Genomic DNA, 14,641 nt, shown 5'->3' on the forward strand with positions numbered 1-14,641 from the left:
GGGTAGAAAAGGCCAAGGCCTATATAGGAAGGATGTTGCGAGAGTAATACGCACATCTCAAGAACAAATTCCAAATTTACACAGTATAAAACTCCACTCTAAGACAGTTTCAAGTTTTTTAAAATTATTTTTCAAAGATACTTCCCTTCGGTGTTTGCTTTCTAAGTTCGGTGTTGATAGATACGGGTTAAGTTGTCTAATTTACAACTAACAGTACACTCATGATTATTGCGAATACAGTTTTCTGTACGTGTTATAAAATATAAAAATATAGATGAAGGCTATCGATAAATGTGGTTCCATTGTAAACATTTTATCCTATATAAGATGCGGTAAACACGTTCAGATTTTTTTGATACGCCACTGATCCTAATTCTTAGGTTATTTACTATATTTCCAACAAGTTCTCGCAATAGACCCTAAATACCTTATTCGATAAGACCTTACGAAACTATTCATTTCATAAGAATTCTGTACAAGTATTATTTTTTATATAAACTAAAAGTCCTATGTAATAAGAATATAAAAAGACTGTGTGTCCCTTAAATAAATCGATCTGACATAGAATAGTAGTTAACTTGTTGTTGGTTGAAGTTTAGGGATCCTTTACAGCACTGAAGCTATGTGAAACTTTGACCTACAGTTCAATATGGAATCGGAACACTACAATGTTTTCAGTTCTCTCCTACGGGGAATTGAACTTTTAACCTCCTGCATCAAAGCCAATCTCATAGCCACGAAAGCAACGGAAAGGCAACATTAGTTAGTGCTTTCGCTTTGTGATTTCGAGATTCCGCGTTCAAATCTGATGTGTGGATAGACTGACTAATGTTCATACCCGTATCCACGAGGGGCTTAGGGGGACCGCCCCTAAATTTTTTCCTGGCCCCCCTAAAATTTTCAGATAGGCTTGCAAATGAAATATAATATGCTGATCAACTATAATATGGTTGGATCGCCCCCCTAACTTCAGCCGCCACCCCCGCTAAATTTTTGGGCTGCTACCGGCCTGCTAATGTTTCTAGAGATATACCTCGGTTAGACTGGACAAATGATGGGAAGGTACTTTCTGTACATTAATTGACTGACTTCTTTCCCTTTTTCTGTTGATTTTTAATTTTATTAGTATAACGTAAATTTTAGGTAGCCTAGTATCTGGGAAATGTCGTATCATTAAACACATTCAATGGTTCCCAATTACTTCAGTCTCGAACCCTCTTTTTACATTTAAGGCAAGGTACGGACCCCCAAAACACCACTTAGCGTGATAGACCCTTTTTGGGTCAGAGCCGCTAAAACGTCATCTGTTAGCAACCGGATGAACTACGTTCATCCTAGCGACAAACATGTATTCAGCATGCTGCGTCGTCACATCTCTAAAATGTGTATTAGAAGCATTCTAGACCTAATGATCGTAACATCTTTTATTCACGGGACTCCTCAGTTTGCTTCACGACACTGGAATGACGCCGAAAATTGAGAAGCACCGACCGGGAATCGAACCCACGATCACGTGGAAATAAGTCCAACGCTCTAACAGGTAAACTACGGTGCTCCTGGTGCAGACATCAACATTTTTATAATTTGGCATCTGCGTATTTTGTTGTTTTGAGGTAGATCACAAAATTAAGAAGATAAGAATTTAATTACAGTTGTATTTATGAAGAAAAATACAAATACAGTAGACATATGCAGGAGATCCATTGGCATTGTTCTTGTTTTTAATAAATGATGAGATGCTTATAATGTCAGAGACTGTCTAAATTTGTTCCACGAGGCACTAGGACACCGCAGACCAACAATTGAGAAATATTGTTATAGGGCATTATGATGCTTGTAACAATATTAACCTACTGCTAAAGTCACCACAATTACTCTAATAATAACTAACGTGTTTGAACATAAGATACATTCTCCGTAGTGAGAACGAACTCAATAATAGTTATGGTATGTGCAAACTGAACGCTTGGAAACTACATTTTAAGTATTCAGGTAGTAATAGCATATTGCTTTCTCGCAGTCCGTTCTCGTGCCTATATATCTATGATATCTGTGGGATTTATTCTTGTTTCCTTTAGGAAATACACTTTCAAAATGGCTGAACATTTAAGTATTTTAACCATTCAAAGTTCAATTTCAACAAACGAGCCTTTGCTGAAAACTTGTATACTACCCACATTCAAAACGCCTAGTATGTATCAATTAGAAATGTTGTTTGGGACCGGCAACGCATTTTGCTTCCTTTTCCACCAGTGTTTGTTTCTAGTTTTAAATCGTAAGATACACAGTCACATATAACACTGAAGTTGTTATATTTGAGCCGCTCCACTGACATTTCTGTTTGTCGAGTAAACACAACCAGCAGGTAACAAGTTAAAACACTCACAACCACGTTACCTTATTCTGCTCTCTCACTTCAAAACGAAAGGAAACTTGTGCACAGTCAGGAGCATTTTCGGATATCTAATATTATTAGAAAAATGTGTTGTGCATGTATACATATAATGTAAAAACCAATATACCATATAACCTAAATTTTTCGTTCCCGCATTTAATGAAAGAGCACTTTTGTCAAAATAAACTACATTATAAGAAATGCATTTCAATCCCTATTTAAGGAAAACCATAATTTGAAAACCATAGGAAGGAATACTTGTTGTTTTTTCTTGAGGTGTGGTCTATATTACCTCGCATCATCAAATATAGTCCCATAAATTTCACAACCTTCTTTGATCATTTGCCACAAACCGCATGAAAATCAAACTTTAATTAGAGATTCTAGATCTAAACTAAATCTGTGATTTAAAAAAAAAAATCGCCCTGGTGAGTAGGTACATAATTTGTACTACGGCATATTTCATGAATTTCTTCTTTATGTATATAAGAAGAGGTCATATCGTAACTTTCGGATCATTTTTCTGGTGGCACCTTGAATGAACAAGTTTCAAAATCCCTCCATTTTATTCAGCATCCACAAGTTAGTACAAAAATGCAGCAAAAACGTATCAAAGCGTAAGCACATACACTTTCTTTACACAGTAAAAAATGATTGTGTTAATTCAACTCAAATTTAACACAGTTTAGTGGTTCCAGCGTGACTACCATTATGCCGTGTTAATTCAACACAGACCACAGACAGTTAGCTTTTAATACAGGTGGTGTGTTACGTTTTTAACACATAGCCGGTGTTGAGCGGTGTTAAATTCGGATCTGTGTTAATATTTTCGGTGTTGATTCGACACCATGTCAGGGTTAGTAGTGTGGAGAAAAGTGTTGCGAGTTACTTGTGTCGATGTTGCACCAACGCGAAGAAAGTAACACAGTGTGTAGTGTGTTAATATTACACCTGTTAAGTATTAATATAACAAAGTCCCTGTGTTATGCCAACACCAATCTGTGTCATAATTCAAGGTCAAAGCCGTATAAGTAACACTGTTTTAGTATTAATTAAACACTCACTTTGTTAAAATTCAAGATCAGACTACTAGATTAAAACTACTAGATCCAGTTCTGTGTTACTATGACACAAAGAGTGTTGTGACCGGACACAGTTTGCACATTGAAATTTTGCGAATACCTGGATTTCTTTAAGCATTTCTTTCTGCTGTGTTTGACTGTAGCTTCAGTACATAAGCCTTTATAATTAGATGGCCAGCATATTTGGCTATCACGCAGAAAACAACACCCAAGATTCTACACTTGTGTTAATTTAATACACAGGCTGTGTCATTTCAACTACCGGCATTTGACACACAACTCCAACTGGAGAGTGAGTTGTTCTAACCACATATTTGAACACAATTGTGTTAACACATCGAACAACACGTCGAAATAACACAACAATTTTTTACAGTGTATAACTGGTTCTTCACAGACCCCAAATTTGTGTTAATTTTTTTAGTGACCCTGTCTCTAACAGATGTATTAGAAGCTTCCTAGAAATAGTGGCCGTCACATCTTTTATTCATGTGACTCCCCAGTTTGCCTCATGACTTTGGGTGGACGCCGAAAATTGAAAATCATGGGCCGGGAATTGAACCCGGGACCATGCGTAAGTTCAACGCTCTAAAATTAGAATACGGTGTCCCCGTATAAAGATGAATAAGCATAAAAATGGTTCCATTCTCAAGTTAATATAAAAAGTAGAAATGTATTTATGGGTGGGCACGGTTTACAAGTGATCTGATCGCATATCGGATCAGTGAACTTCACCACCTTGTTTATACACCAAAATCACCCCATTTAAAAGAACAACATAATTTCTCTATCAAGTAGCTACATCCGTATTATACTGTGTACAAATATTTATTACTGACCTGTGCACCAACCATTCCTTTCTTTAAGCGATAAAGGTCCGTATGCGACCATGGACTGTTAGACCAAGGCTCCACATGGCGCAGATCCTCTGAAAACCGGAATTCATGAATCTGATTGTGGAGAAATTTTCGAATGTTCCATGGAAGGTCGTTATGACTGCAGAAAGAAAATAACATTAAAAGAATATAAGGCTTATTCATAATACACTATATAGAAAATAACAAGTAATTAAAACACTGACAGGAGAATAGAGATATTTTCAGGTCAGCAATAAAGCTCAAGAGAACACGACAAGAAATTAATTATAAAATGTAGTTTCAAAACAAAATAAATGTTCGGTTATTCTCTCACAAATACGATACCTCAAGAATAGTTAAATTACGCAAAAAGCATAACACGAGAAATCTTATTAACTCTTTGAACTAAGGAGAATTATCTAGATTACTAACCTGAACTAACCCGTTTGCAACAATATTTGATGGGTTAGGATTAGGTGTGATTTAGTTTTAGACTTCTAGACTATGTTACGTATAACTAAGCATTTACGGTTTCAACGTTGATTATCATAGAGTATATATATATGGAAAGCAGTGCTTTGCATTCGATTCAGCATCTGATTCGCCTTCAGTCTTATGTCTATACTGAAATCGGAATTTATTATCACTTCCGGTACCAATAGCATCTTATAGTAGAAACAGTAATAGATGGCAGCAAATTATACAATTTATATACATTGACAGGGTGGTTATGGAATTTAGGATTATTTGTGTGAAAAATAAATATTAGCATAGAATCGGACAAATTCTGATAGCGTAACTACTAATACGTAGTAATTCTAAATCAATCCATATTACTGACAATTCAAACCCGTATCCCAGAGTAACACATAACCCAACTCCGGCTTTAACCTCCTGGTTGGTTCTTACAGAGTTTTGATAATTTTATGCTCTACTCGTTGTACAGCGTCAGCCGACACCCTGAGTCTACCGAAATGTCCTGCACAGTACCTGTGGAATTGGATTTATGTACCATAGTCTGATATTAGCTCTGATTTAAGGAATTTGCGTTAAAAGTTCTCTCGAATCTCCCACCATTGTTTCTTTCCAGGATAATATCTTCAGGATCATCCACAAAATAATGTGTTGCTAAGAGATGGGAGGTACATTATTATTATTGGTTTGATTCTAAAATCTGTTTTCAACCTAAATGGGATCGAAAGTTCATATTACCCAATATATCCCCTTTAAGCTCTTCTTCAACTGAAGCTGAAAGTAGTAAAACTAATTCTCCAACTACCACTTTTGATCACGAATATTGTAGAGTATAAACTGTCAATGATAGTGACTAACTGAATGTGATATGAATTCAACATCCGAAGAGTAAATTCCATATTCCTCTTTAACCGGTTATTATACCCAGAATTGATATGTTACAATAGTGAATCCCGTACCTTGGAAATCTACCGTAAAACATGAAACATCTTTATGCATTAAGTCATTAATTAATATCAGACAATTATTCGGAAATGATTACTATGCCTTGAATGTGAAATTATTCCTTTCTTCTTTTAGTAAGTCTTCTCGGAATATCACCCAGGTGAAGGCTTTGAAATCCGACGGTTCGAATGCAGACATTACATTCATCTTCAGTGATTGTAATGAAGAGTACGGAGAGAGCATGTGTATGTGTATATAGTGAATATTTAGGGGCAGAACTATAAATAAGGGCTTGTGATTGGCTGAGGGAAATGTTGGCTTCCGATTGGGCGAGGAATGATGTCTTCTGATTGACTGTTGTTGTGGCTATGAGAAATGGCTGTGTTGAATGTCTGTTTTTTTTTTTTTCTGAAAAGGGACGACCAGATAGGGCTGAGTCGAAACCCATTGTCTCTATTAAGACTATTCCTTTCCCGTGAGACTGTTCCTATGGCTTTTTTTATTGTTATGTCATAAAAATTGCTGCACTTGGATACTATGGTGGTATTTGTCCAAGCTCTAGGCTATGCGTGTTTCTTTCTTGCATGAAAACAGCATTAAGTGCCAAGATTAACCCTTAACAGCTACTCTTGGAAGGACAGTGCTTCTTCCTTCTCTACTTCTCCTGAATTTTATGTTTGGTTATGCAATTCGTTCGGAAACAACTTACGTAACAAAAGGTTAGAAATTGTGGTCAACATCGACATTAGACACGTTGATAACTATAAACAATAACATTAAACAAGGTATCACAACATATTCAGTGGGTTAACATAATTTTAAGAGAGATATTTCCAAACACCAGCAACATATGGCGTGTCAAACTAGTTATCGATCGAACTCTTATCTTAGTCCGTATGACGAACCAGCAATTAAATAACTCTTTGCTATATTCAATAACTTACACTAAAATACAAATGCTAAGCAAAGCAACGTTTTATTATAAAATATCCAAATAAAATGTTTGATATCCGAAACTGTCACATTTATTATTTTATTATTTATAAGAAAACGTTGCTTAGCTCAGCATTTGTATTTTAGTGTAAGCAATTAAATGCTTTATGTTACTGTCATACGTACTTTCCCAACAGGGGCGTCATTTAGGGGGGGCAAGGAGGGGTATTTGCCCCCCCCCCCCCGAGTTTGAGATGTATATAGATTTTATCAATAGAATAATAGTAAATCAGTGAAAAGCGCGAAATTTTACTTATATCAAGGGGTCTTGCCCCCCCCTCAAGCAAAATGTGAAATGACGCTCCTGTTTCCCAGCCTAACACTGGCGCAAGTGTAACGACGACGTTATTATGATAAATAGTTTACTGCTTCAATTAATACGTTGAAATTACAATTGATCGGAGAAAGCAACTTCTTACTTTCATTCTGACAAGTAAACCTTACGTTTGGGTGAATCGAGTTGCTGACTGAGACACATATGAGAAAGTAGTACTAATTGTGGTCAGTATTTCAGTGAAGTTATAGGTGCGAAGCTCCAGGGGTTTAGGAGATACAGCTATCAGAACATCACATGGAAGTACAGAATAGTCTTCATACAGTTGGAGGTAAAAGCTCTGTAAGACCTCTTGTAACGACAAAAGGTGAATAACAAATATATGGGTACATATTAGGACTAGAGGGAAGTCATATAGTAAGGGTATACCTGACGGCGGCCATCTTGAAATCCGCCATTTTGAATTAAGGTTAAGTTTTTGAAATAGGAATAGGGTGATGTGATACATGATTTAAGGCGCAAATTTAATCAGAAGAACAATGGTGACGTTAATTTTGATTTACGCGCAATTGGTAAAAAGTTACAGGGAAATTAAATATTGTTGCAGCATATGTATTATTCCTATACCCCACCTTGTAAATTTTGTGTTAATGATAATAATTAAATAAAAAGCAGGTGGATAAATATTAGGTCTATGCTAAGAATTGCCTTGATGGCGGCCATGTTCAAATCCGCCATTTTGAATCAGACAAAAGTTTTAAACAAAATGCACAACATTGACACCTTATTAATAGCAAATTTTACCATAAATCCAACGGTATAACAATTGTTGCTTTATCATTAACAAGCATTTGTTATCGCATAAACAAGTTGCTAATTTAAAGAAAAATGACCAAAGTGGAATTGAGTCATAATTGAACTTCGGTCTTTCTTCCAGAAAAATGCTCAATTAGTACAATCAATATGAAGTTCAGAAAAGAGTGCATGACTTGCACAAATGCTCTGCTCACAGTGAGCACACCTGACAAAGGCAATCGAGTTACACTTCACACATTTGTCGTTAACATTTCCGTCAAAGCAGTAGTCGTAAGGAGCGATCCATTTAATTTTGTGCTGGTTAATGATAAAGCAACAATTGTTATACCGTTGGAATTATGGTAAAAATTGCTATTAATGTGTCACTGTTATGCGTTTTGTTTAAAACTTTTGTATGATTCAAAATGGCGGATTTGAACATGGCCGCCATCAAGGCAACTGTTACCATAGACCTAATATTTATCCACCTGCTTTTTATTTAATTATTATCATTAACACAAAATTTACAAGGTGGGGTATAGGAATAATACATATGCTGCAACAATATTTAATTTCCCTGTAACTTTTTACCAATTGCGCGTAAATCAAAATTAACGTCACCATTGTTCTTCTGATTAAATTTGCGCCTTAAATCATGTATCACATCACCCTATTCCTATTTCAAAAACTTAACCTTAATTCAAAATGGCGGATTTCAAGATGGCCGCCGTCAGGTATACCCTTACTATATGACTTCCCTCTAGTCCTAATATGTACCCATATATTTGTTATTCACCTTTTGTCGTTACAAGAGGTCTTACAGAGCTTTTACCTCCAACTGTATGAAGACTATTCTGTACTTCCATGTGATGTTCTGATAGCTGTATCTCCTAAACCCCTGGAGCTTCGCACCTATAACTTCACTGAAATACTGACCACAATTAGTACTACTTTCTCATATGTGTCTCAGTCAGCAACTCGATTCACCCAAACGTAAGGTTTACTTGTGAGTCCTAATTCGATAAAATAGAAGTACTTCATATAGTGTCCTAGTGATATAATATCCAGCACCTGAGCTAATAACTATAGGCTGAAGAAATTTATACTAAGAGTAGTTTCGTATTCGTGCAGTAAGATGTAATGTATCTACCAAATATGTGCAGAACGAAATACGTATTGAACAGTGTAAGAATTATTCAAATTACAATTGACGAAACTTGAGCTCTCTATTATTCTCGAGACAAAATATATGTCGAAGCAGTGAAAACGTGCCGCTCCTCACCTTTAAGAATGCAAAGTATATCCCATTAGCTATTATGATAAAGATGACAGTCTTTTAGAATTTAGAGTGTATTACTAGTTGAAAACAATCCACCATTCATTGATTAGAAAGTTACGGTAGATTTCGAAGTCCTAAAAACGAAAAAAAAAAAGTTCTTAAAAAGGGTTACTGATAATTGCGATAATCTTTCAGAAATCACATACCATGTAAGTTATCCATGATTGTAATTCAAACTGTTACAACTTTCATGTTTCTCTCGCGATTTTGCGACATCGAAATTTCCATTCTTTGCAGTTATTGGAAAGTTGCAGCTGGGGCATTGCATTGATGCCGCAATCATTGCTGTATAGGAATATTTGGAAGCCTCTATGCATAATAAGATCATAATACGAACGTGGCGGAAGCACTGACTAAAGTATATGGCCCCTAGGAGGAAAGTTTGTGGCAAAGTAAGCTGAACATGTTTCATCCTGGACGAGACTCACTACTTAAGAAGCCTAATCACTGCGAAGTTAAAATACCGCTAATTTTACAGTAATTGTGTGATATCTTCAAATAGATAGACTATAATCGAAATGTGGAACAAGAGCGCTCTAGACAATATTATTTTGCATGAGGTACCGTTATCACGAGTCACCTAGTAACCTTCGTCGTTTTCAGCCATTTAAAAACGCGAAAATAAATGCTGATTTTCTAAATGATTCGATATCAAAAGCACATAAGTGAGCCGTGATAAATAATATTGTCCAACAAGCACTTGTTCCACCTTTCGATTATCTTTTATCTATTTGAAGATATCACATAATTACTGTAAAATTAGCGGTATTTTAATTTCGCCGTGATTGGCCTCTAAACAAGCAAACCTGGTATATTTTATTTTAGACTTGGTACCAACGTTAAATATCGTCTCAGGAAATATTGATCTAGGGAAAGGAGTTCATTTAATTTTATTCTGAAATTTAAAGAAAATTGGTGTGTCAAGTGATTTGCTTGTCTCATTACTACTGAACGAGGCACAGTTAGTAGTGGTAGTACTAGAAGTCGTGTTTTATTAGTACTAATAGTAGTAGAAGCAGCAATATGGTGTTCGAGTCGTAGATTCTCAACAGTGAGTTTAAATGTTGCATCCAACTTCTAGGAAATTTCCTAAATGAAACAGTAAACATCTTTTCTCCTTTAGTTTGAGAGATGAGAAGTTAGTAAGTTCCAGAGAAAAAGGAAGTTGCACATCTTCTACGAAGTTGAAGAGAACGAAGCAAACTCTTTGTGTGAGAATGACAAGAGCTGTCAAGCTATCTTCTTGTGACGCCTTCTCTCTTCACAAAACATTTGAAAGAGAAAAGATGGGAGCTCCTTTCCATCTGCTCTGAAACTGATAATGCTTACTGTCTGTTGTTGTTCTTAGTTCATTGCAAGACTTTTCAAATTCTGATTTCTTTTGTTTCTGGGATTGTAAGAAAACAAAAGGTGCTTGGAAAAATAAGATCTTACAAATACTCACAGCTCAAAAAGAAGTTCTTTTGTTATTCATTCTTAGATTCACTGGCACAAGACAAAGAACTTTGTTTATTTTTCCGTTGTGACTGCCACTCACAAAATGTAATGACTTCATTAACGTTTCTGAGATGGTCCGTAGCTTTATTTGGAATAATATGTACGTTAAAGTTACTATTTTCATATTTTTCATCAGAATATTCATTTCTTAAAGTAGATTGTTTGTCTGTCTGTGACCTTAATATTTCGTTGAGGACATTCAGTTCTGTTGGCATCACGTTCCTCGCACTATCGTTAAGTCTTCCATGTTATTAGTAATATGCAGGAAAGCCATGTGCCCAAAGATCTAGGGTTGCCAAGTCACTGAAGTGTTAAACGGCAAGGAAGAAAATAATGTTCCTCTTATAACTAAGGCTGGTTGCTTCAATAGATACATTATAATTAAATATTAACAGTAAGAAATTTAAGAGATATTTCTTTAATATCTTTCATATATACAGTATATTTAGGATTAGAATTTCTGGGCTTCCGGCATTTATAGTCATCCTATCACGTCGCGTATGAAGGATGTAAGATATTTTTCATTTTAAAATTTTAACGTCACTGGTTCATAAGAACAGATGACAAATATTTTTTTTTTTTTTTTTTTTTTTTGAGCCGAGGATTAAACATTCCTCATTTTAAAATTTTAAACTAAAGTATATAGTAAACAAGTCACCTCCAAATATCAAAAACAATATAGGAGAGTGAAATCATTTTAAAATAGCAATAACAACATATTTTGTTTTAAAACATGAGGTTTGTGAAAAAGTGAAATCAAAATCACTTCATAAACAATCCTAGTTTCAACTTTCAATTCCGCAAATAGTAAAAATAAAAGTGAAAAAAAAAACTATATAAACTTTAAACAATTTAGTTAAATCGTTAAATGACTATTAACCATACACCTCTCAGTGACTATTTGCGTTTACTTGAAATGGAGATTAGTGGTTTTGGAAAGTGTTGTGTAGATTTTGTTTGTAATCGATATTATTATATTGTAAGTACGATGATAAAAACTCTGTTGGTTACCATAGTAAAATTCACACAAGGGAGTCTTAACATGAAAGCGAGAATGCGAAATTCATAAAAATCATAATACTATTATTCATTTTATTTAGGCACCTTGGTAATGGTTAAAATTTATATACACTTTTATTACGCATAATTAAATAAATCATGTTTTTTTTATATCATGCCTTTAATGCCTAGTTACTAGCTCTATACTACCTGTCCTACGGCTATCCTTACATAGACTATATTACGTCTTATGGCTCCCCCCGAGGAATTTAAAATCTTGTTATTAAAACTGTCTTGTGTACATTTCATATATTTGCAAGGTAAAACTTTTATTTTCATATTTCATAATACTTATATTTTCAGTTATAATATGCCTATAACTCGTAAACAAGCATCTTTCATACCTCCCACCATAAATTTCACTCCAAAAAACAACATTCCTCATTTTAAAATTTTAAAATGAGGAATGGCTTAGATGATATCATTCATTGATCGTACAGCTAAGGACATTGGAGAGGAAAAAAGAAATGGGGAGGGAAGGAAATGGTCTAGGACCATTATGTTAGGTACCATTCCGGCATTTGCCTGATGCGAATGAGGAAAATTGAAGAAACTTCACTCATAATAACTGAACTCAAAAAACCTTTTAATTTTTTTTTCGAGTAAGTGCCTCCTCCAGGAATCAAACCCAGGATTCCTCGCACTATAGGTATATAGACAAATAGAGACGGAGATAGATAGATAGATAGATAGAGAAAGAGTGTTCAGAATCCAACTCTTCTTAATGTTCCTTTTTAAGGGGGCCGCGGTGGCTCAGTGATAGAGCGTTCACTTCTGGTGCATGGGGTCTTTGGTGCATCCCAGCTTACGCCAAGTGAACTATGTGATGGACAAACAACGTGTGTTGGTTTTCTTGGGGTACTCCCGTTTCCTCTTACTTTCTTCATTTAACCATTTCGTTCATTTCTCATCATCACCGTCCCCTTTAGCCTACCCGGCATAAACGTGCGACGTAAAACTTAAACATTTCATTTAATTACATTTGTTTTTTTTAGGGCTTATAATAAAGAATGCATTACGGTTGTTAGAAGGAGCGGCGCAAATCTGTCTTCAACATTGGAGGGGACGGATAGACTATTCCTTTTTTTTTTTTTTTTTTTTTTTTTTTTTTTTTTTTTTTTTAGCGATGTTCAAAATATTTATGAAGTTGAAAAATAGTGCTGTGGGGGATTAGGGTAGCAGAGTTGTCTTCAACATATGGAGGCGGGTACGTTTGAAGCTAATTCTGTGGGGGAACATCAATTCCCTTTCTGACAACCGGACAGAAACCATCACATTTATCCAAAAGAAAACACATTTCAAATCGGATTATTGGGAGGGGGCAGTCTCTTCCAGTACCAAAAGATTAGAGGCGACATGTCCCCCTCATTCTCCCCGGGATTCGCACCAGTGGGTGGAAATATAATTACTTATAATAAAGAATGCATTAAGGTGTGGAAGTATAATCACGAATTTTCTCGTTGTGTATTTATTATCCTCGATAGTAAATTTACTTTGTGTATCAAGCTTTTGTGCGCATTGAAATTTGTGTAACTCTAGGTCGGAACTAAGAGCTCAATTTGTAATTCGGTGTCGGTAATTTTATGTTTGGAAGTTACAACCTTACAAACACGAGGCATGTTCTAATATATAAATGTTATTCGTCTCAAAATTATATGCGTAACTATAAATTCTAATTCTTGGATTGAAGAGAATCAAGGATACTATTGTGTTATTAATTTCTTTACTCTGAAAATGATACTGGACGATAACAACGCCACCTATCAAGATGTACTGAAAACTGATACTGACGTGCACTTTCATTAAGTTTTCTGTTATTACAATAGCAAGAAGAAAGTGGCGTAGGGTTAATGAGATAAGTGCTTAAAATAGGAGGTTAATCCGAAAACATATCTCCTATTCATCGTTTTTTTTTTTTTTTTTTTTTTTTTTTTTTTTTTTTAGAAATACAAAGTAACCTAACTTGCGCATTTATTATTTTTCCACATAATTGCCACTTCAATCTATGTATTTTTATAGACACTGTACCAAATTTTGTATGTCCATGTCATACCATCAGCACCCAATATTTAAACAGAGAAAAATACCAACAATTGGTACAGTACCATGTAACTGACTTTGGTCTTTTGATGCTGAATTGATTTGTTTCCTCATATGGGAACAATGCATGTGATAGAATCAGTGACACCACACACACACACACACAAAAAAAAAAAAAAAAGAGCGGCAACCAATTAAAAGTTGCAGCGAACATATAGTAATCAAATTTAACCGCTAAGAGCACGAGTGAAAATGTATCAGGCATCCAATTTGTTTATGTACTGCCAGAAGAACAATGTTTTCTATTATCTAAACTATTCGCTGAGCAAAACATAAGTTTTATTGTAATATATATATATATATATATATATATATATATAATGCAATGTCAAATGTTTTGTAAAATGTTTGTTAACAGAAACCCACAATTTTGGATATGTCAAAATGGTCAGATTTGCGGATGTGGATGTCTGGAGATTTCTATCACTTGATGACATTGCAGAAACACAAGTTTCGGCAATGAGATAGATAAACACTGAAAGATGTCATCAGATGATGTAGCAGTTTCCCCAACCAAGGAAGAAGAATAAAAAGACAATTTTTAAGGGAATCAAGGAAGTCGAAGTCGAAGAAAGAGAAGAAAGTCGCTAACCATCAGTGATCAGTCTACAAATAGCTATGATCAGTCTCTAAGTCATCGTGAACGAGAGTCGAGCAGTTGCTACTTCAATGAGAACCGAATAAGTCCACGGGATTCTCAGAATAATTTACTCAGTCTTCGGAGAAGTTAACAAGTAGTCAACCGTCATTATTACAACGGCCAATGGCAGTACGGAGTTCGAGGTCCGGCGATTGTTAGGACAACAAGATTCCATCCAGGATACAGTACAG

The 14,641-nt window shown here is 35.2% G+C and overlaps 1 protein-coding gene across 1 annotated transcript in view; it reads right to left on the bottom strand.

The window, feature by feature from the left end:
• Positions 1 to 14,641, bottom strand: part of LOC145671296 (dipeptidase 1-like) — a 408,614-nt gene that overhangs the window by 118,056 nt on the left and 275,917 nt on the right. The window contains exon 4 of the mRNA XM_081740265.1: positions 4,317 to 4,473. Within this exon, the coding sequence (XP_081596391.1) occupies positions 4,317 to 4,473 (157 nt within the window). The remainder of the gene's footprint in view (positions 1 to 4,316; positions 4,474 to 14,641) is intronic.

This window comes from Thermobia domestica, chromosome 2, assembly GCF_964235325.1.
Source record: "Thermobia domestica chromosome 2, izTheDome1.hap1.1, whole genome shotgun sequence".
Taxonomy (NCBI): domain Eukaryota; kingdom Metazoa; phylum Arthropoda; class Insecta; order Zygentoma; family Lepismatidae; genus Thermobia; species Thermobia domestica.